The 24,657-nt window shown below is 37.8% G+C and overlaps 1 protein-coding gene across 9 annotated transcripts in view; it reads left to right on the top strand.

The window, feature by feature from the left end:
* Nucleotides 1–24,657, top strand: part of Larp4B (La-related protein 4B) — a 965,589-nt gene that overhangs the window by 916,292 nt on the left and 24,640 nt on the right. For 8 of the 9 annotated variants that reach the window (XM_067147303.2, XM_067147309.2, XM_067147301.2 and 5 more), the window contains one exon: nucleotides 6,077–6,376. The exons of the other annotated variant lie outside the window; for it this stretch is intronic. In XM_067147303.2, the coding sequence (XP_067003404.1) occupies nucleotides 6,077–6,376 (300 nt within the window). The remainder of the gene's footprint in view (nucleotides 1–6,076; nucleotides 6,377–24,657) is intronic. 9 annotated transcript variants of the gene reach the window in all.

Here is a 24,657-nt window from a genome sequence, read left to right as displayed (position 1 = left end):
ATGACTTGCCTTTCATCTTCATTTGTCAGTAAAAGTCTATTTTGGAAACTGTCGCACATTTGGCATGTGTCTTTAAGTGGCGGCTTAAAATGCAGATTGAAGTTAGTCGAAAATACATGGGAGTATTTTTTTCTTTAACAGCAGCCTTTTGGTTTTCACCACAACACACAAATCGTACATTTTCTTTATAATAAGGTCGGGGTGCAGAGTTGTGTGCTCTCGTGTAGTGGCTGAAGTAAGCAGGAAATGAGTTTGTTATTTACAACATCAGAAATGTCAACTTCATTTTCTGGGGTTGACTTTTCCCTTCCATCTATCATACAGCATACATCATCCTTAATGCTGCAATGTCCGTCTCGGCTGAACGGTCAGCATACTGGCCTTCAGTTCAGAGGGTCCCGGGTTTGATTCCCGGCCGGGTTGGGAATTTTAACCTTAATTCGTTAATTCCAATGGCACGGGGGCTGGGTGTATGTGTTGTCTTCATCATTCCATCATCATCACGACACGCAGGTCGTCTACGGGAGTCGATTAAAAAGACCTGCATCTGGTGAGCCGAACCCGTCCTTGGATATCCCGGCACTAAATGCCATACGACATTTCAGTGCTGCAATTATGAATTCAGGCATCAGACACTTGAAAGGTTTGTCTAAAGTATGTTTTACAAACCTGAATATCATTGTTCTTAATTCAAAGAAAAAATAAAAAGTGTGGGTTGGACATCTAGACTGATCAGTAGGTCGATGTTGCACAATACTTCTTGATTTGATACACCCATTGAGAAATATGTTTTGCTCATTCTGATTAGTTAAACTGTAAAAATGAGTTAAAAAGGGTTTCCCTTCTCATATGCTGATATTGTCGTTACATTTTTTTGCACACTTTTACTGTTTATCACTAAAGACTTTTGCGGTGACTGTGTTGCCAGATCTAGTTTTATACTCTTCATCAGAAAGTCTCTTTTTCTTCTGAAGTGCCCTCTTCCAATTATCAGGGTTTGTTGTACGTTTACGGCTTCTAATTGGAAGAGAAGAGGCATAGCACCTCTAAAATCTTCATTTTTGCATATTCTATGTGAATGCACAAGTCATTTCCGGTTTTTCTAAGAGGTGGTGCCAGCGAACACATGAATTTAGCTCATAAGTCAGTTTGTTCTTGTGGCATTAACCTACCAACAAACACAAGTTGATTCCGCCAAACACTAGCATCTACGTTATATTGTTCAGTGATCATGTCGGTGTTTGTGCCTGAAAAATATCAATCGCGGCATTTCTTTTTTAATCAAAAGAAAAAGACTGTGGAAAATCATTGTCTGCTGGTAGAAACCTATGGTGAAGACGCTCCATTGATTAGAACATGAGAGACAATTTAAACGTGGTGATTTCAGTGTGAAAGACCAGCGCTCTGGTAGCGGTATAGTGTATTATGAACTCTAGAAGCCTGGCGAAACCGTTAATGCACATTGCTGTCGCCAACAAATTATTAATGTAAATCGCGCGTTGATCGAAAGACGACTGGAAGGTGGGCCAGAAGACATGGCAAAATGATTGTTACACGACAATGCGCTGTCTCACACAGCAAAACCAGTGAAAGACTCCTTGAAATCGCTTGGATGGACATCCTTCCGCACTCGCAGTACTCATTAATGGTTATGAATTTCATGTTTTTGGCCCGTATTGAACTGAGAATAATATATAAGTAATAATAATAACAACGTAAACGTTTCCACCTTTTCAATACTAAAATATATTCAAAAAATTATAAATTACACGGTACTAGTTTCCACCCATCTAGGGGTCATCATCAGCCGTATTGAAGCAAAGATCACTTTTGGCGAAATCCTAAGAAAATGTTATTTCGCCAAAAGTGATCTTTGCTTCAATACGGCTGATGATGACCCCTAGATGGGTCGAAACTAGTACCGTGTAATTTATTTTGTGAATATATTTTAGTATTGAAAAGGTGGAAACGTTTACGTTGTTGTTGTTATTATTATTACTTATATATTACTCACAGAACTCCCCCGACCTAGCACCATCTATCACCTCGTCACATCAATGGGGCATGTGCTTGCAGAGCAAGGAAGTTGAAAAATGGCTCAACGAATGGTTTGCTGCAAAAGACAAACAGTTTTCTGGCATGGTATTCAGAACTTACCTGAAAGATGGATGAAGTGTGTAGAAGCCAATGGCCAATATTTTCAATAAACAAAACATGAATTTCCCTTATAAATTGTTTTCTTTACCACAAAAACTGGTAAATCTTATGCATTCACCTGGTAAGCTAAGGTCTCTGCTGCAGAACACACCACCCAGTTCATTGAATGCATTTCTTGCATGGCCAATCCTGGACTTCATTTTCTCAGTACAGTCAATGTGACTATGTTCAGTTGTTCCTAAATACTTCTAGTTTGTCACTCTCTGTACTCCCTCTATTGACCACCAAGCTCTCTTCGTGTAGCATTCGAGATACTACCATTACCATAAAACATATCTTGCTCACATTGAGAGTTAAGCTCCTTTGGTTGCTTGCTTTCATGACTGACAGTTCTTGTGAATCTAGAATTTCTGCCAACAGCAGTGTGTCTCATCCAAATAAGTTGTGGATGATTTTAATTCCTGCTATTTCTTCCGCTAGAGCTGTTTGTATAATTTCCTGTGAGGTATAGATTAAGCAGGGGAGAAAAAACACAACCCTGTCTAAAGCCATGTAATATTACAACTTCTCCAGGTAACTCCCTACCCTTTTATTACATCTATCTGATCGTAATAAATATAGCTGATGATTCTAATGTCCTTCATGTCAAAGTTCTTCTTCATGGGCGTTTGAATGAAGCAATCGTGACAAACTCGGTTGAATGCTTTATTGTAATCCAAAAAAGCAGACATAAACTGGCTGATTGGCATCTAAACTTCTCTGTGCAAGCACATTAAAGGTAAACCAATCTTGTCTTTTTCTTAGGGCATTTCTGAAACCAAATTGTTTCACTGATATGCTATTCTAATTTTCTGAGTATCATTTGGTGGTTAATTTTTAGGAATGTTCCTCGAGTGTGGCACACGGGACTAAATATTTTATGATCACTTCATCGATGGGCATTGGCTTTTTGTGGCAGTGGGACAAATATAGACTGTAACCATTCATGAGGGGTGACTCCTGTGTTGTACAGTAGATTGAATTATTCATGTGTACAAGGACATCTAATGGTTTTCATAGACTAGTTTCAATCTGTCAGTTGGTTGATGCCCGACCAGGTGCTTTAATTGCTTCTTGACAACTGTGTAGCTAGTACTACTACTACTTCTCTTGTTATATCTAGGCCATTTTGGACAACAGAATCTTCACCAGTGTAAAGTTCTTTCACGTCGTCCTCAGATGGTTCTTTTATGCATTCTTTTAATTTCTCAAGTTTTTGCTCAATGGGAGGAAGGATGTACTTTTTTCAAGGAATACACTTCCTTTTCTCATCTTATTGATTCCAGTTAGTTCCTTGACTCTCTTACGGATACTAAAATTGTCATTCTTGATATTAATTCTTCAATCTCTAAGCATCTTTCTGTGAACCATTTCTAATTTGCCAACCATATCTTCTTATTTCGGTGTGCATGCTCCTATACAGGTATTGATCACAGTTTTCATACAGCTTCCTCGTTTTCCAGTTGTATTATTTAATCAGTCATTCATGTCTTGTTTTACATTCTCTCGGTATGTGTTGACTTTATACTGAAGGATTTCTCTTTGTTATAGACTCACAAAACAAATCTCTCTACTTTACAAAGTTCTTCGTGGATTCGTTCTTGATCTGTTCTCTAACTGCAAGTGTTCCAGCGATACCGTGGAACGCAGAGGTGAAAGAAGGTGCGGGCCTGAATGGGTGGATATATAAAAGACGGAAGATTGATTTAAAACTTTAAAATGTATATTTCTTCCTTATATCTTTAGTTTCTTTTCCAATTTTAAACAGGGTTAGAAAATAACAATCAGGTACAAGAGTTTAGCTCGTAAGCTTGTAACAGTTTTAGAGAAGTTGAGGTGGTGTGATTGTTTTAAGACGAAGTACAACTAGGCAACCATCCTCTTTTAGAGAGGTCTAGAATAATCAGATAACAATAATTTAACAATGTGAGCTTGAAACTCTGTAATTACAAATTTTACATGAGCACTGCTGCTCCTTTCAACCAACAGTCAAGGATTGAGATGGATCTCCCCATTTTTACACTAGTAGGATGAGCATCTTGACACAATTACTTCCCAGGAGACTATTCAACAAAATTACAAGCTCCAGGCCTATTAAGGCACCTACCTAGATTTAACAAAACCAAAGAGTAAACACTGTCTTATATGCTATAAAATTCGATTTACCTTTAAAGTAAAAGAATGAAATTGACTTTCCCAGGGGTAGCACGTGCCCATGCTATGTGGATCATTGCTTTCATTTGAATTCTTGCGCCACCAACTTCACTGTTACTGACGTGTTGTCGTTCCAAGTGACGTCATCTTCACTACCATCTCGTCAAGAGTCCAGACAGTGTGAATCTATTCCTGAATGGTTTCTGGAGATGGTCTCTGATATTCCCAGTTGGTGTATGTATAGCAGAAGCCACTCCTTCCGAAGAAAGCCATGCTGTAAGAACCATGCCAAACCACCAGCTGATAACTAGTTTATGTTACGAGTTGTATTTCCGAATGTAATACATAGTGACTGAAAGCATTCTTCTGTTAACTGCAGCTGTTGAAAGCCAGACCCTTATCTTAAAGTATATTTCGTGTTTGTTCTCTACATTAATCACATCAGGATTTATCTAAACAGTTGTAAATGAGATAAGAGAGACCACATTGTTTAGGTTAGGTATGCTATTGCCGGGATATTGCCAAAAGTTCCACGACGGAAAGGATAAAATTAAAAATAACATGAAAGTTTGGTGCATTTGTGGATGTCTACAGGTGTAGCGGTAATGTGTTTTATTATCATAATGTTTAATTTCGTATGTTCGGTGTCTCCAATTTTTTAAGGCATACCTAGTATGTTTTGTTTGGCGTCTCTGAAAATCAAAGTCCGGCTCCATGGCTAAATGGTTAGCGTGCTAGCCTTTGGTCACAGGGGTCCTGGGTTCGATTCCCAGCAGGGTTGGGAATTTTAATATTAATATTCGCTGGCACGAGGGCTGGGTGTGTAGTCTTCATCACCATTTCATCCTCATTACGACGCGCAGGTAGCTTCCGGGAGTCAAATCAAAAGGCCTGCATCTTAATACCAATATAAATGGTCCGTTATTGGACATTATAAATTTTCCAGCTAACTCATTCATGGTTGCCATAGTTTTGCCATCCTAGCACACGAGGGCTCGATAGCTGCAGTCGCTTAAGTGCAGCCAGTATCCAGTATTCGGAAGATAGTAGGTTCGAACCCCACTGTCGGCAGCCCTGAAAATGGTTTTCTGTGGTTTCCCATTTTCACACCAGGCAAATGCTGGGGCTGTACCTTAATTAAGGCCACAGCCGCTTCCTTCCCACTCCTAGCCCTTTCCTGTCCCATCGTTGCTGTAAGACCTATCTGTGTCGGTGCAACGTAAAACAACTAGCAAAAAAAAAAAGTCTTAAAATTAAGTAAATAAAAGGTAACTAATACACACATTCACGGGAGCACTTTCATCTACCATGTGGTCAGAGCTAGAGCCTCATACCAAATAGAAAATATTTTACAAAGTGGACTCTCATGAAATAGGAAGAAAGAAATTGAAATTGTTAACGTGGTTCTCTCTTATTTTAATTACTGCAATGCACCTAAGTACGGAATTGTTTTTGTTATGTATTCAGTGTATATATTCATGTACTGTAAAGTTTGTATGTGATTAGGTTTTTTTAGTAGCACTCTCCCATATTTGCTAGTCATCATCTTTTCTGTTTAGTAGAAATTCATATGGTAAAGAATGATTTTAAATAATTGTTACTTTGGAGAATAATTTGTTCAATGTTTTGTACGTTACAGACTGGACTGTTATGTATTGTCATACTCCTTAATTCCATGTGTTGTGTTGTAAATGTTCTGTGCAACTTGAGTGTATCTTTGTTGCAGACTCTCTGATGTGGTGAAAGGTACTGCAAAGCCCAAGAGCACGAGTACCAATACCAGCACAAAAGAGAAAGACAGTGTTAATACCTCTCCGCGTGCTGCGTCTCCCACCTCCCCAATTCCTAAACTGCCCCCTCCTGTGGAAGTGCTTCAGCCGCAGCAACAGCAGACTAGTCAGGCTCCGTTCCCAGTCCTGGTCTCTCCTCCTTTGCCTGTTATCGAAAAAGAGGTGAAGGAAGTGGGGACAGGCAGTGACGCTGCTCTGAGTTCGGTTGCCCTAACACCACCTTCCTCCCCAGACAAGTAAGAATTACACCTCTTTTCCTTGTGATCTTTGGGTTCATGGGAAAACTCTATGCCATGTTTAATTATGTTAATAGTTTTTGCTGTTGATAATGCGATGATGTATTCACAAAGATGCACATAGATGGAAAGTAGCTGTATTTGAAGAGACCTTATTATATTTTCATACTGTGCCTCTTCTAGCTTTGTCAACATGACTGGGTAAAGTTTCGATAATTTTAAAATTCAGTCTGGTATAGATTGGTAGATTAGACTTGCATTAAGTATCCATTGTTTATAGATTTGAGTGGAATTGTATTCATGCGGGTACCCACATGTTGTTCAAAGCTTTTATCATTTGCAAAGTAAGCCAGTAGTGATGTATAGAATGTGCAGTAGTATTTGTACCTTTTCTAGAGGATGGAGGGAGTGCAGATTTGGCAGTGGAGTTTTAACATGGTTATGTGTTAGGTGCAAAATTGCTGTCTCATATTTTTTCTGAACGGTAATGCGCGCTGATAGTTTTACCAGGCACACCATTCATGGTAATCTACACATGCATCAGGCACACTTCTGATAGTAGCACCCTGTAGTAGTAGTAGTAGTAGTAGTAGTAGTATAATGAAGGTAGTAATTTGCCCTATTGGCATTTAATCACTTAAGTGTGTTTTATTTCAGTAGTCGTTTTTACTGTGTAGTGTTAATTGTGATGTATTCAGAATAAACTGTGAAAACAAACAGAACTATATGTGGGCTCCTTTCGATTCTAAGCATGACAGAGTAGTGTTCACATTTTTGGGCTTACGAAACGGAGGGAGTGAGACTAAAGAAAGTATGAACGAGGAAGGTGGGAAGTTATTTGTGTTCCAGCCCTACACTTCAGGTAATGACACTGGTACTAATACATTCGAAACTTATATCTCTAAATTACTACACAAGCTAAATTTTATTTAGAGTTCGTGAAATTGTTTTTCAGCATGTATAGCACCTAATGGAATTATTTGTAAATATGTGCTGATACTACAATCTTACTTTAGTCACTGTAATTACTACTCTTCTTACTACAACATTCTGTTGCAGACTGCATACATACAATATTGAAGCCTAAAATATGCCTCCATTAAAACATTGTGGGAAAAATTTGTTAGCTTTTTTTTTTTTTCTTTTTTTACAAGTTATTGCTGGGAAGACACTGTTATTTACATTCAACTGACTCTGTATAGAGGATCGGAGAATAGCCACTCTACTGTACATAACACCAGTGGTCTCCTTACGGTACAGGACAGGTTTGTGCAGCTCCAACATCCTAATTATCTTTTTTTTTTTTTTTTTTTTTTTTTATTGGTTGGCAGCAATGTTGGTGTATCTCTTCATAGGATGTTCAGTCAGTATGTCAGTCTACATTTATGTGCGCCTCAAAATCAGTTTCACAATTTTCCGGCTCCATGGCTAAATGGTTAGCGTGCTGACCGTTGGTCCAGAGGGTCCCGGGTTCGATTCCTGTCCAGGTCAGATATTAACCTTAAATGGTTAATTCCCTTGCCTGCATCTCGCACACCACACATAACACTATCCTCCACCACAATAACACACAGTTACCTACACGTGGCAAGTGCCGCCTACACTTGTTGGAGTCTGCCTTACAAGGGCTGCACCCAGCTAAAAATACCCACATGAAATTATTAGTTTCACAATTAGTATGCTTCTGGAACTCCACTCATTCTTCAAGAACAGTTGTCACTTCCTCCCCATCGTTTCCTGCAGCTCGAGTCACCTTTCAAAAATACAGTTTTGCAGAAGCAGTTTGCGGTTGTTTTGAGTCACATTTGCCCACAATTTGTTCAGCATTGTTGCAGGCTGTGGTAGATTGATGTCCATAAATGACTTGTCGGATTCATTTCCTCTTAGGATTCTTCCTGCAGTAATGGTTAAAGTTTTTGGTCACTCTTTGGTCCATGGGCTATAGTTTGCATGTCAAGCTTGGTTGGAAGGAGACTACACACGCTGCCTTCAAGTGCTGATGTCACCTCCCCCCCCGGGGTATCAGGGAAAATATCTATTACAGGAAGGATTTTCCTCTCTTCGTGTTAAGACTGGTCAATAACATGCTGCTAAGATCGTAAATGAAGCTTGTCATCCATAATTTCCTGTTACTTTTGAATGCTACCAGTAATGATTTCACACCCAAACAACATGTGAGAATCCTTTGTTTTCCATTCACTAGACAGCTTTAGATTCCCATCAATGTTGGCTCCCAGCATCTCTGTGACCCTTCCTTCTATAGTGGAACCTCGATTCTGCGTTTTTCAAGGGACCATGAAAATAAAACGTACAACGCAGGAAAACGGAAAATCCAGGAATGAATGAAAACCATCAACAATTTGGCTAAACATCACAAAAATGAAATATGTATAATTATAATCTTACAAAAACTCCTAAACCAAACAAAACTACAGCCCCAATGGGACTTACCCTGCCAAACGACCGCTGCTCAGCCTGAAGACCTGCAGATTATGAGGTGACGCATGGTCAGTGTGACGAATCCTCTCGGCCGATATTCCTGGCTCTCTAGATCAGGCTCGCCATCTCACCATTAGATAGCTCGTCAGTTAAAGGTAATCATTAAGACTGAGTGGACCTGGAACCAGACTTATATCCAGGTAAAACTGCCTGACCTGGTCGGAATCGAACCCGGGCCCTCTGGATGAGAGGCAGGCATGTTAGACCGCGAAACCGCATTAATTGCCGGTACGAGAGTTCAAAATGTCGATACTTTATATTCAATTTTACATGGGAATATTCGTCAGTTTACCGTGAAAACTTCTTTCAGTTCAGGAACTTTGATTAGCCAAACTCTTTGAAAAATCTAATAACGCCAAGCCAAACGACAATCGACCAAAAGTAGTTTTTAATTCTCTCATTTAATAAAATAAAGCACATCAGATACAAAAGCGCCCAACATGATAGCGAAATCCCTTTTCTTAATCTTTCATTGTAATTTGGTCTCCGCTATACTGTTTTTAGTCAGTTTCTGGAAATCTTGTACCATTACCGCGTAAATTAGGCCTACAGCAACTTTTAAAGGTTATGTTGAACTTAAAAACATGGTTTCGACAGTAAGTATAGATTCTGAAAAGTTCTCGAATGCATTATATTCAATTCTGCCCGTCACTAATCCAATCAAATTGGAAAGATAAAAGAAATATCATCAAAACTTCAGAAGTTACGGTTATTCTTGACCTTGAGGTCATCTGTAAAGTGCGCTCGCTGCACAGGTCGATACGAGTTGGAAATGATAGAAACAATTTAAATGTACCGGTAACGTGCGCAAATAAAACGACCGCAGTTTTTGGTATTTTAACGCAAAAACGTAAAATTCCCAGTCTTACATTAGAACCTAAACAGTAATAGGCAATCCCAGTACCTCCCATGGCTTTCTTTTTTAATGTAAAGTGCAACATCTGTTCTGGTCTCGCTAACATAATTGCGTACGATAATATTAAAATACTAAATTTGTGTTAAGGAACAGTTTCGTTTCCTGCCTGCTCGGTAGTACGATCGAAAAATTTAAAAATATAAACATCTAACCATGAACATAATGTGGAAGTTTTATAAGTGCGAACATTTGACAAAACTTGTTCCGTCTTCAAGCACAGCTGTCGAAATGCGCCGTGTCTCCTTACAATTGTTGTGGCCACTCTCTGCTCTATGATTTTCCGTGATTCTCTAAACAATACCTCCGAATGCGATGCTAAGGTGGTCCGTTATGCAAGTTCAGCGCAGATCGCTTTTCCAGTACTGATACATTACTTGCTCTAATTATCGCAATGACGGGGCGTAAACGCCAAGATCCATACGTATGCCATAGCCATCCTTTCGTGAGATACACTTTATTAAAAAACGATTGATCGAGGATTTAGAGTTGATGGGACTGGAATTTATGGACAGTTGATCCGGGAAATCGTTTATTCGAGGCACGGATAATGCGGGATTTTTACAACGTGATTTAATTACGATGCTCGCGGGACCACGTAATTTGAACGCATATTCCGGGAAAACGTAGTTTCCGGGAACGGATAATAGAGGTTTCACTGTATTTCATTTTCCCCCGAAATAACTTGTAAATACCAGTGTCCTTTCAAGCAAGCATTTTTAGAAGAAGTCAGTCTCATGAGCATTAAATATTTCATTAGGTCTGTACTCTCATAACAGGGAGTCTCTTCCACTGTGGTGTAAATTGATTCTTCTATAGCCTGGCTGATCTTATCTTTGAGTATTGTAAGTAGTGTGCTGGGAGGACCCCTCACTCAGCTGCAATATCCTTTTTCTGACCTTGCTCAACTTACCACTCCATTTTCACTTACACTTAGACGTTAATCACTTCACCGAGCTCGATAGCTGCAGTAGCTTAAGTGTGGCCAGTATCCAGTATGCGGGTGATAGTAGGTTTGAACCCCACTGTCGGCAGCCCTGAAAATGGTTTTCCGTGGTTTCCCATTTTCACACCAGGTAAGTGCTGGGGCTGTACCTTAATTAAGGCCACGGCCGCTTCCTTCCCACTCCGAGCCCTTCCCTGTCCCATCGTCTCCATAAGACCTGTCTGTGTCGGTGCGACGTTAAGCAACTAGAAAAAAAAATTTTTTTAAATGCAATAGTTTTCTTGATATGTGAACTTTCCACCCCAGCCACCCTTTCCATAACAAGAGGTTCTCATCAATTGACACTGCCATTAGGGGTGTAAGCTTCTGCAAACTTCGCTACCTGGTGGTCAAATAAGGCACTGGCTTTATCGTGTATATTGTGGGAGGAATTTGTCCATTATATGCCTCATTGTCAGAGAAATGTAAATAGCTGTGGCGGAAAAATCTCTTCTCTGTCATCAGGTCATTGAAAATAGGCACGGTCAACAGGATATTGTGAAAAATGTAATGTCCTAATTTAGGTTTCTGTACAATCCCCTGCGGCTGCAGCAAGCCCTTAAGAAGCCTTATTTGTAGAGACCCGTCTTGGTCTTGACTCCTTAGTTTCTTCTTACTGAACTGGGTTTTATGTGTAATTTTCTACTGGGTATAAAGTTTTGTCCGTTCAGCTATGTTCTGGCATATCTCGTCATCAAAATTTAATTCAAATATTTCACTCTGTTTTGCTTTCCCCAAAAACTGTTGTTTTGATCAAAATGAAACCTTCTGACTTTCAGTAAAACTAATTAAAATGTAGTCTTATTGCTTATTTTCAACATTTTTTTCTCCAAAATATAATTGAAATTCATCCTTTTTTAATCACTGAGTATTTCGCACAGTATGTTTCTATACGGCTAATATCAGACGACACACACTATACAACACACAGGCGAAACTACCTGATTGCAAATCGGGGAGGGTAAGTGAATACATCACAATTCTGACGAGCGGATTGCCTACCCAACAGCATGTGAAGATTATCTTATTCAATTTTGGTTTTCTGGTACTGAATGTCTAATTTCTTGCACATAATAACCAAATTAAAGCCAATTTTCTGTTAATAAAAATATCTTCAAATCTTGGGATGCGTGTATTGGATTACAGTGTGTTTACAGGATACGGTTCAGATAGGCATTTTCCATACATGTAAGCGATCGGTTCAGCTGGATATTGATTTCAACGTAACCAGTACATAAGAAGGAACTCTGTTGTTTCGCCTATCTTCAGGGTATCCACAAGTGATAGGTGTTGCACAACATGGGACATACACCAAAACCAAATCCACACAATGAAATAAGAGAATGGAAACACACTTACCAAAATCAGTCCCAAATGATGTCTTGAAAAAGAAATATCAACTGGGCCCAAAGATGTCAGCCGAATTAAATTCAAACATTAAGAGTAACTAACTGAAATTAAAAAAAAAAAAAATTCAGTTATAAGGTTAATTTAAATTAAAACGTGTAACTACTATTCAATACCAAATTTAAATAATAAAATGATTAAACATTTAAAGTTTCATTAAGGTAAAACAAAACTTAATCTGTTTTCATACATCAGTGCCCCCAAACTAACAGTCAATCAAATGGAAATTAATAACATAAATTTGTATATAACCAATTAATCAATCACAATAGATTGAAGTTAGAATAATTGTTGCAATTCAAAGACCTTTGAACTACTTCGAGGTCAGAAGTTGAGCAGAAAACAGTTTCTTATAGAACGTTTTCCAATGTATTTGATAAGTTATGCAAGATAATAAGTTCCGCGACGAACATAATGCAAAACAAGAAAGGAAAAAAAAAGTAGAAACTTAAAGGGACAAACACGTAAGTTATACTCCTGAAACAAATACATTTTTGGAACATCAATTCAATTAAAACCAGAATCACACACAGATTCGTGCAACACAGTCAAAACGAAAGTTCACGACCATGTAACAGCCCAACATTGACTCGATGGTTGAATGTCAAATGTCCATTTTAAAACAGAGGACACACCCGCCCTTTAACTGTTCACGACTAGCCATAGCAACTTGATCACGTGGTTAAGGATAAGGAACATGGCTGCCATATAATGGGGCGAGTTACCAAAATAAACAGTTTTCAACTCTTCGTTTCTAATTCTCTCTTTTCTGGTCTTGCCCTCGATACCTCTTAGGAATTTCATCTCCGCTGCCTGTATTCTACTCTCCTCATTTTGTTGTGGTCCACGATCCAGATGCATAGGTTAGTATGGGTTCATAATATGTTTAATATAATACTTTCTTACTTTTCTTCGGGACATCTTGGTTCCACAAAATACCTTTACACTCTGGTTGAAGCTGTTGGCTTGTTGTATTCTTTTCCCACTTTCCTCTGTTATCTTTCCATCTTCTGTGACCACACTTTCCAAGTACTTGAAACTTTTAACCACTTCTAGAATTTTACCATTCTGTTTTATCTCTCTTCTTCTTTCCTTCCTTCCTTCCTTCCTTCCTTCCTTCCTTCCTTCCTTCCTTCCTTCCTTCCCCTTGGCATCACTATTGTTTTACTTTTCTCTGTGCTTACCTTCATTCCAAATTTTTCTATTTCTTGATTCCGTAAATCTAATTGTTTATGCACTTCCATACAACATGGCTTTTGTTGCCTGTCTTCCCAATCTCTGTTCAATGTTCTTATGAATTTCATTCACGACTATGATGAATAGTATGGGGGATAGTATACTTCCCTGTTAGAGACCAGTTTAAACTTTAAACCATTTTGTTTTTCTGATACTAGTCTTCATACTATTAACATAATTTTTGTACATAGCTTTTATCATTTGCACTTCCACTCTGTTAACTTGGTATGGGACACATTAAGGAAGAAACAACTGTCTGGGCACACTGTCATAAGCTTTCTCATTGTCAATAAATGTCATCACTGCGTCTTTTTCAAACTCTCATCTTTTGTCCATCATATGTCTTAATGTAAAGATCAGGTCAAACATTGATCTGTCTTAATGTAAATAAATAAATAAATAAATGAATACTGGTTTAAAGCCACTATATTTAATGAAGCCGAGCTTTCAGCTAAATTGCATTGGCCTTCATCAGGGCACGTTAAGTTCTGCTTACGACAGTGAGCAAAAAAATTCAAAGAAACTTGGAAGCCATGACAGTACTATCCACGGCCTACCCTACTAATTGGACTCGAGGATTGTTGTGCTGTGATTCACCGCCCTCTGTCGACGGTTTCGTGAGTGCATCCTGCTGTTCCATGGTGGCGTTTTGCATGTATTTCTGCAGTACAGGTCTCCACGTATTTGATAACCTGAAGCAGTCTTCGTTGTTGATGTTATTTGGGTGCAGCTCTATCTCTATGGCTTCTCTTACCCATCGAGCATAGAAGTCCTTTACAGGCGCAATGACCTTCGCCTGGTCAAAGAGGATTTCATGGTCTGTACTGTAGAAATGTTCTGCTATAGCAGACTGGCTTATGGCATTCTCCGTGGAGGATGAAAGAGCGACATTATTTACCGACCTAATGTGTTCCTTCAGCCTGGTGCTGACAAGCCTTTTCGTCATGCCAATGTATGAGCAACCACAACCACATGGAAATTCATACACGCCCAGTGCTTCAAGATGTAGTTTATCTTTGAATGTTGGAAACAGGTATTTGAGCTTCCGGTCTGTGGTGAAATCTGGAATTATATTGTGCTTCCTAAGAATGCACCCTATTCTGTTTACCTGCCACGTAAGGAAGGAATACTTTCTTCTTTTAACTGTAATCCTGGTTGGTACCATCACTGTTCAGCTCCTTGATCTTCACAGCTTGTGCTATGTCTCCTTATGTATAGCCATTTTCTGCATGGATGTCGTCAGTTCTCTTCATGCTCTTGAGCGGTTATCAGCGCCTGCAAAGTTATTCACCCTAGTAAATAACATTCGAAGGAGAGCTGCTTTTTGGCACGGGTGGTGATGTGAGGGCTTATGAAGGTATATTTCAGAATGTGTAGGTTTCTTGTATATTGCATGGCCTCAAATATTTTTTAAAATATGTGGGAGATTATTAGCGTAAATACTGTAATTTGGAGATTGAGGTGGGATGCTGTGAGTATGTTATGATGAATAAGGTTTTCCAAAACTAGGGAAATGTCAGTTGGGAAGAGACCTAGGAGGTTAGAGTGGCAGATAGGAAATGCGAACATTATTGATCGTAACAATCGTAACACCAATATTGCCGTTAAACGGCCGTCAAGGTTTTATTGCTGAGAATTTTCATGCATGTGGAGGCCAGGAATCATTTGCAGTAAGTACGAGGCACAAACATCAGTGAATGGACAGTAATGAGAAGGTTGTATGAAGCGACCCTGTACTTCCTCTGCAACGACACCATTCATTGAAGTCTCTCTGATCGTGTGGGCTGAGATTACTACTGATGCACGCACGAATCTTATATTCATCGAGAATGGAAGTCTGACAGCCCATCGATACCTTGAGGATATTTTAGTGGATCACATGGTGCCTTTTGCACCTGTCATGAGCGAAAACATCCTAATGCGTGACAGTGCTCGCCCACACGTTGCCATTTGTGCACGGGAGTACCTGGATGAAGTCTGAATTGAGAGCATTGTGCTCCTATTCCTGACCCAAACCCAACAGAGCATGTCAGGGATATACTTGGGAGACATGGTAGGAGTCTTTCCCTTGACACATTCGCTTAACTTCAGGCTGTGCTCCAGGCAGAATGAGGGCTCATACCATAAGAGAACATTAAGAGATTGCATCCTGAGCATGTCTGATCGAATTACAGCTGTTGCTGCAGATAGACGTGGTAATGCCCATTACTGAGGCAGTGCAAATGTGTTGAAAACATGTGGACAAATGAACTTTATACAAAATTATGCAGAGCTCCACATTTTGAAATTTGTGTTTGTGGAAGTTTGTGATTGTCAATATCAATAACACATACCTGCCAACTTTCCTTATTTAGGCGGGAGACTCCCGATTTTCGACAGTTTTTCCTGCCTCCCAATTATTCTATTACTTTTCCCAGTTGTAGCTTATTGTTTTGGTGAACATCAAACATTTGTTTTCAAATCCCGCTATTTCAGCAGTGTAAGCCAGTGGCCAGAAGTCCTTCGCTCATTGGCCGCTTTAAAATGAAATATTGACATTTATTAATGCGAGAAAGGCTCGCTAATGTGCAATGTTTATTGAAACCTGTATATCGCGACATGTATGTACATTGTAAATCTCATGTGTTCTCGCGTGCTATGTTCGTGTTCGTTCTCCATCAGTAGAGACTAGTCACTAGATTTGGAGTCTGTTTCAGTAATTTGGTGACAGAATATCAAAGATATGGACTAGTGACTTTTCCAGAGATTTTCGGAGCCATTTGGTGACAGTAGTGGCAAATTTTATTTTATTACTTTATTACTTGATAAAAACAGCATTGTGCTTCGCATAATCGCGTGGGCGCATGATGCAATATATTAATGTATGCATTTGCCAAGTAATGGAATCTAAAGTACATTACTAATTCGCACATGTGTAGCATGAGTTCTTACAGTTTTCGGACGGCTTATCAAAGACCGTTCATCTTGCTCGCATAGTTCCTGTGAGGGAATAGAGATATGTAATTTTTACCTTGTAGCCTCATATAGCAACAATCAGGTTTTGAGACAGTAAGTGTTATAATATATACCTTAGTACTCCTGTATTGCACAAGATATGTAGACCAATTGCATCTCCTGATTTTTGGTTTTGTAAATTTGGCAGGTATGATAATGTTTCTCTGTTATTGAGCTGAAACTTTTCAAATGAGCTATTTAATTTAATATTTGCCATATTTTTGTGATATACTCTTTCATTTTTAACATGCTTCAAATGGACTAACATTAATACGTGAGAGGTCGCACCCGTAGCAATTATTTTTAATAATTTTGTTTCTGGCCGCTGTAGGGCTGAGGGCGCTCGTTTCATCCCTCCCCTCCCCTCCCTCTCTCTCGCCTGATGTTAACTATCGTCAGTGTATTGCATGCTGCATTCCGGAGTAGTTTAGGTTTTCTTTCACTCTCGCATCTTCCACGGCAAATTGCCTTCGAGCAACCCCTTGCGTAGTGTATTCTTGCACGACTGCATTTCCAAGAAAGTTTCTTAAGTAAAGTTCTTGAGGTTTATGATGACTCTCAGTGAAGTGTGGTGATGTAGTTTTATCTTGAATTGTGACCAAATCATTCATTAAAATGTACAAATGCAAACGTTGAGGCAATTTGCTCATGCGCGACCTCTCGTGTTCTTTAAAAACTCGCATAGTTTTACCAAATTTTGCAAAAACATTTCATTAATTTTTTACATTGAGAAAATATGGTTACTGGGTAATTGTTAGTACTAGTTAAAAGGCAGTTAAACAGGGTACATATTTATATTTTTATCGGAGCATTCACTGCAGAAGGAAAATAGCACCTCATTAGAAGAGCGTGAGCAGTTTGCCTTTGCGCGACCTCTCTTGTTCTAAAATGGGTGCGACCTCTCGCGTGTTAAATGTTGTCTGCAATATGTAGTTAAAATCAACTTAAAAGCTTTCCAGATCTCGAACACCCAAGTTAAAATGTAAATACTGTATTACATTTTAACTTACACATTAAACTAGGAATAAAAATACTATTGAACACAGAATGACATGTTTCGTTCTTGAAAGATCATCAGATTATATCAAGTCACATTCAAGATAAGTCTCAGATTTCAAGTTCCTAAGTATTAAACAGGAATAAACAAAAATATTCTAAATATTTGAGTGTGACTTGATAGAATCTAAGTAATAATAATAACAACGTAAACGTTTCCACCTTTTCAATACTAAAATATTTTTACAAAATTACACGGTACTAGTTTCGACCCATCTAGGGGTCATCATCAGCCGTGTAATTTATAATTTTGTAAAAATATTATAGTATTGAAAAGGTGGAAACGTTTACATTGTTATTATTATTACTTATATATTATTCAATACGGACCAAAAACATGAAATTCATAACCATTAATATTGATAGAATCTGGTGATGTTCTTTTAGGGATGAGCTTTAACATACAAAATAATCAAGTGGCAATTTGTAAAACTATAATCTCTATATATAAAATAAGAGTTTTGTGTGTACATTGCTCAGAATTGAAAAAGGATGGTATTTCTGTATCAGTCCTGTCCATATTAACAAGGAAGTGCACTTTTTAAGTTTCCGTAATTTCTGTGTGTGTGTGTGTGTGTGTGCGCGTGCGTGCGTGCGTGCGTGTGTGTGTGTGTGTGTGTTTTTTACACTCATCACTTGAAAACGACTGAAGAGAATTTAATGAAAATCAGTACCGTATGTAAAGTCCGAAAATAAGTCGCTACAATCTAGGCCATTAATAATCTTATTCACGCTGAGCGAAATGGTCGTTTAGGGGAAGGCCTAAAATTTAATTCTCAGATATTTGTGTTATTAGTGGTCCTATCGACAAATAGTACATAACTAAAGTTAAATACTACATAACTAAAGTTATATAGTATTACATATCCCATCATTTATGTCTTATACACTTTTGCCGTACTGGCGTCTGGCTCCATGGCTAAATGCTTAGCGTTTAAACATAAAAATTTCACTTCTGTATTGAACTGTATCACAATTAAATTGAAATAACAAATAACATAGTTCAACCTATTCAATACAAATAAATAAGAAATGCAAAGGTATATTTCTATTTAAATATAAGTGGTACCGTTTTCGACCCCAATCTGGGTCATCATCAGCCGAATAGAATGCAAAAACAATGCTTAGGTAAATAAGAAATTAAAGAACGAGTCTTTCACAAAAACAGTTTAAGAGGCAATATAAGATAATAAGGATTTGGCACTGTGCGATTTTAAATCGTAAAACCTAGAAGTAGGTGGTCAGTCACTTATATGAAGAAAGGCTCAATCTTCTGAATAGTAGCACAACACACGCAAAGTTTGGCACTGTCTCAAAATGTTTACGAGAAGAGGTGAACAGTTAAGTGAATCAGCCTGCATATACTACCAGGCGCAAAGTCAGAACACAATTTAATAAATATAATTAATTAATAAATAAATTAAAAATAAATTAATAAATAAATTAATTAATTAATATAATTTAATAAATATAATATAATAAATATAATTTAATAAATATGAAGTCCCAAAATTGTGTAGAAGTCGAAGACGAGTCACTTGATTGAAGCTAGCTCCTGAAGATCAGCGCAACATAATGTCCGGCACTGTACTTTCAAATGCCAACGGAACTTGGTGAATAGTTAAATGATCCAGTCTGTAACTGTTTCAGTTGCAAAAATATGTGTATATATTACAATATTATACAATTTAATATAAAGTATTTAACTAGGATCTTGTAGATTCTTTTGAACAGTTGACGTAAAAAACAATTGTGAAGAGAAAAATGGTAAAAAGCACAATACCGGAAACAAATGGAAAACGTATATGTACAGTGAGGTAGTCCAAGGCAGCGCAGGCATGAGTTTAAATTTGAATGTGAAGACCCAAAATGCAGGTGGCACTATAGTATACAGTTCAGTTCGGAAAGTAGGGCGTTTGTTTTTTTTTTCCCTCAGAGAGGAGAGGTGAAAAGAAAATATAGAATAAGTTAATAAAGGAAGTGGAATAGTAGATAAGAGAAGATTAAGAGGATTGGAAGTTAAAAGAGGATGCGAAGGATAAGATAGCGAAATAAAGGAGGTGTAGTTTGGGGTGGGTTATTGGAGGTAGAAAACGTGGGTAGGAACTTTGTAAGGCATGGAAAATTGAATTCGGGTTTAGAAATTTAGAATTTTTGAGAAGAATTAGGAAGTCAAATAGGATATTGGGTTTTCCAGAAATGTCAAGATTCTTCACACCCTCAAGCACATAAACGTGCTACTTATAACAGCCTAATTTTTCGTGCCTTCAACACCCCTATGGCTAAAAAAGATTTAAATAACGAATTGAACACCATCCGTACTGTCGCTGTATTTAATGGCTTTAACAACTCTTTCATAAACCGTATCATTAACAAATTCAAACACCGTCCTAAAACTACGTTATCAAAAGACAAAACCAAACCCACTGCATTTTCTACTTTTACTTTCACTCAAGATGCTTATAAAATAAGTAATGTTCTTAAAAAAACACAACATGAGAATTTCTTTTAGAACTAATAACAGAAATCTTGATATATTACACAACTTTAAATCACTATGCTTTTTCTAAATCCGGAGTATACAGATTCAAATGTAACAACTGCAGCTCCTCATACATCGAACATATCAACGCCATTAAATACAACAGATTCTCTGCTATAGGACGACACATACAAGACTCCAAGCATAATTTCACCAATATTGAAAAGGACATAAAAATACTTAAAATCATTAACAAAGGCCCCCTCCTAAACACTACTGAAAATTGTTTTATTCACCTTGACCAATACTTCAACCCGAATTTCAATTTAAATGACATTTCTAAAAAACTCCATATCCTATTTGACTTCCTAATTCTTCTCAAAAATTCTAAATTTCTAAACTTGAATTCAATTTTCCATGCCTTACAAAGTTCCTACCCACGTTTTCTACCTCCAATAACCCACCCTCCTAACCCACCCCAAACTACCCCTCCTTTATTTCGTTATCTTATCCTTCGCATCATCTTTTAACTTCCAATCCTTTTAATCTTCTCTTATCTACTAATCCTCTTCCTTTATTAACTTATTCTATATTTTCTTTTCAACTCTCCTCTCTGAAAAAAAAAAAACCCACCCTACTTTCCGAATTGAACTGTATACTAGTATACTATAGTGCCATCTGCATTTTGGGTCTTTACATTCAAATTTAAACTCATGCCTTGCACTGCCTTGGACTACCTCAATTATGACCTGAATTCTTATCTTCAAGAAGTAGCGCACTGTGCATATACGTTTTTCATTTGTTTTCGGTATTGTGCTTTCTACCATTTTTCTCTTCACAATTGTTTTTTACATCAACTGTTCAAAAGAATCTAAAAGATCCTAGTTAAATACTTCAATTATATTAAATTGTTTTATATATATATATATACACACACATTTTTGCAACCGAAACAATTACAGACTGGATCATTCAGCTACTCACCAAGTTCCGTCGGCATTTGAAAGCACAGTGCCGGACATTGAGTATGTTGCGCTGATCTTCAGGAACTAGCCTTGGACTTCTACACAATTTTGGGACTTCACATTTATTAAATTGTGTTGTGACTTTGCGCCTGATAGTATATGCAGGCTGACTCACTTAACTGTACACCTCTTCTCGAAAAAACCTTTTGAGACAGTGCCGAACTTTGCGTGACTTGTGCTACTATTCAGAAGATTGCGTCATTCTTCATATAAGTGACTAACCTTCTACTTCTTCTAGATTAAACGATTTAAAATCTCGCAGTGCCTATCCCCATTCTTATATTGCCTCTTCAACTGTTTTTGTGAAAGACTCATTCTTTAATTTCTTATTTACCTAAGCATTGTTTTTAATTTTATTCGGCTGATGATACCCAGATTGGGGTCGAAACCGGTACTGCTTCCACTTATAATTAAATATAAATGTAACACTACATTTATTATTTATTTGTATTGAATAGGTTGAATTACATTATTTGTTATTTCAATTTAATTGTAAATGGTTAGCGTGCTGGCCTTTGGTTACAGGGGTTCCGGGTTTGATTCCCGGCAGGGTCGGGAAATTTAACCATCATTGGTTATTTCACTGGCACGGGGGCTGGGTGTATGTGTTGTCTTCATCATCATTTCATCCTCATCGCGGCGCGCAGTTCGCCTACGGGCGTCAAATCGAAAGACCTGCAGCTGGCGAGCCGAACATGTCGTCTGACACTCCCCACACTAAAAGCCATACACCATTTCATTTTACCGTACCGGGTATGATAACAGAGATATTCATGAATTTTCATTTTTGTTGCCAAGTCCATATCAGCGCAGAGTCACGAGAAAATGGTTACACAGAATTTAATGAAAATCGGTATGTAAAGTCGCAGAATAAGGAACTACAGTGTACACTATAATTTTGTGAAATGATATGACGTGTGGCCTCCTGAGAGGCCTGGTGTAGGTCTTTTGATTTGATGCTCATAGGCGACCTGCGCATTGTGATGATGAAATTATGATGAAGACGGCACATACACCCAGTCAACGTTCCAGGGGAATTAACCAGTTATGGTTAAAATTCCCGACCCCGCTGGGAATCGAATCCGGGACCCCTGTGACCAAAGGCCAGCACGCTAACCATTTATCCATGGAGCCGGACAATAAGTTTGTAAGACGCCCTAATATCACAAAGTCGAAAGGAAAGTCACATGTTATAAGACGTAAAGTTTCACACTTTTTCAGTTAAAGTGAAGGTTAATATATTCATATTATTTCATATTATTTCAGGTCCGCATTGAACTGAGAATGAAATAATTGGTAACTTCATACTCTTTTCACAATCGCCACATTTCAACATTTTGAAGATTTCATAGAATAATTTTAATATGGTTTTAAAAGATTTTGAAATGTCAAACAGTGTCAATGTCATTTAAGATTGTTTAACCTTATTCTACGACGTTATGTTCACTACATAGCAATAGCCTGAGGACTTTATTGAATGGTTTTAATATGGTTCTACAAAAACATTTTAAAAAAAACGTCAAACAAAGTGAATGTTTTTAAGAAGATCGTGATTTTATTTTTAGTTTTGTTTAATTTTAATGATTATTTAAACCAAATTACATCAGATTTTAGCAATCCAAAGTTTAATAATTGCAAGTCTTGGACAATATGGACTCGGAAATAGTATAAATTGTACCGGGAAATGATTAGGGATCTGGGTATGAGAATCTTTACGTAGGGGTGGACGGCTCTTAGGGAGCAGGTACAGAGAGGCGTATGCAGAGCCAAATAATAGTTGGGCTTAAAGCTCAATTTATTCGTTATCATGTATTTATGGGCAATGTTTCCTACTGTATTATTTCTGCTCCTTTTCACGAAATATTTGTTTCGTTGGCAAATTATTTAAACATTAAAGCAAGTTATTTTACAAAATTTTCGTAATGCAATGTTTGCTTGATTTTAAAAAAACATGATATCCACAAAAGATTGCCTTTATCTTGAGGTTTTGAAAATAATTTGTTTTTACGTAAGTCACCATAAACTAACTGAAATGATTGTCTTTCACCAGAAGATCAAATTCCAAATAATGAATTGTTTCCCTACAGTCTTTTTTAAATAATAAATATCACTTGTTTCCTAAAGTCTTTTTAAATAATAAATATCACTTTAAAATAAATACTCTTTCACTTTCAAAGTTTGTGAAGTTCTCCCTAAAAGTTTTTTATACGTGTGAAAAATTTAACACATCAAAAATAACGTAAACTAGAATTTAGTAAAAGTCTAGTTTCCAATGAGCGTTGTAATAATTGTTCGTAAAGCCGCTAAACGAAGTCGCTGATTTTACTATTCCACTTGGCAAGAAGAAAGTTTGTTTTGTGGAATTTTATGCACTTGTTTTGAAAGTGGTTTAAAATACACTTCATATCACCTGTCTTTACTGGAACTCAGGACTGGAATGTTGACAGCTGCTGGTCAGCGAACAGCAAGTGGTCACCATAGCCAGCCGGTGTCGTGAAGTCATCACCATAGCACCACGCTCCATATCCCATGTTGATACTGCAGTTCCATTCCCTTGTTGACACGTCCCAAGTCGACTCAAGATTCAGCTTGTATAGCGGCAGACAGATATGATAATTACGAGAAATAGGCACTTGTCAGGATTTTGCGCGTCACTGTGTAATGTAGCGAACATGAGAAAGTTCAACTGACTGTGATTGCTAGGTAGTGTCCCGTTCAAAATAAGTCGTATTTGCACTTCATAAATGTATGCACGGTATTTTGTTATGTGCACTTGTTCACTGTTCTTAACACTAGCAGCAAAATTACGAAAGCTCATTTATTGGAATAACTGTTCAGAGGAAAAACACAGTTCTAATATAATCGTTGGTATGAATAAAAGGTATATTTACAACAGTAGAAGTGTTCTAAACACATGCCTGTTTGTATGTTCAAACAGCTACAGTGTTGTGGAGAAGTCGTCTAATGCGGCACTGTCTTGTTCACCCGAGACGAATGCTTTAATGCTGTTTAGAGTTAACCACACTTGTATTAAATATCAATTCTTTAAACACTTTCGTTGCGTTACTTGCTTTAAAAGACTAAGTATTTATGTATTTCACTGGAAAATTGCGTTAATATACACCCGATTTTAAATTATAAATGTTCCAAGTTAAAGATAAATCTGGTGTGCGTACAAGTTCTACACACTTGCTTTCGACTGAGTTGAAGTTCAAACACATTATACCACAGTTTAAGTTACTGTCACACATTCTCGAAATAGTCCTAGTAGTTCGTGAAAACTAAGTCCGTATTTTAATTTTCGAAAATTTGAAAGTCCAAAAGTAGCACTTTGAATAAAAGTCTTTTGACGACAATTACGGCAGAGTTCTTACCGGCGAACCTCACTCGTAGCGGCTATGTTCGAACCTCGGCGTAGTCACTCGCGTACAACATCGTGTTGTTCCTTCAGCTGCGAGTTATGAACTGACTTACTTGGCGAATCCCTGTCCTTTTATACCATTCCTTTCCATGCCCTCACGCGCTGTACACGTGATCGGCGCGTCATAGTAACGTCACTTCCTTGCGTGAAGCTCGGGACGTAGTTACTCGCTCTCTCTTGAAAGTTCCAGCTGTGACTTTGTTTACTTCGCAGTACCTCACGCTGAAATAAATTATGTTCCAGACCGCTGGCGGTTCCTGGTA

This window comes from Anabrus simplex, chromosome 5, assembly GCF_040414725.1.
Source record: "Anabrus simplex isolate iqAnaSimp1 chromosome 5, ASM4041472v1, whole genome shotgun sequence".
Lineage (NCBI taxonomy): Eukaryota > Metazoa > Arthropoda > Insecta > Orthoptera > Tettigoniidae > Anabrus > Anabrus simplex.
This window is presented reverse-complemented; position numbering and strand designations above follow the sequence as displayed.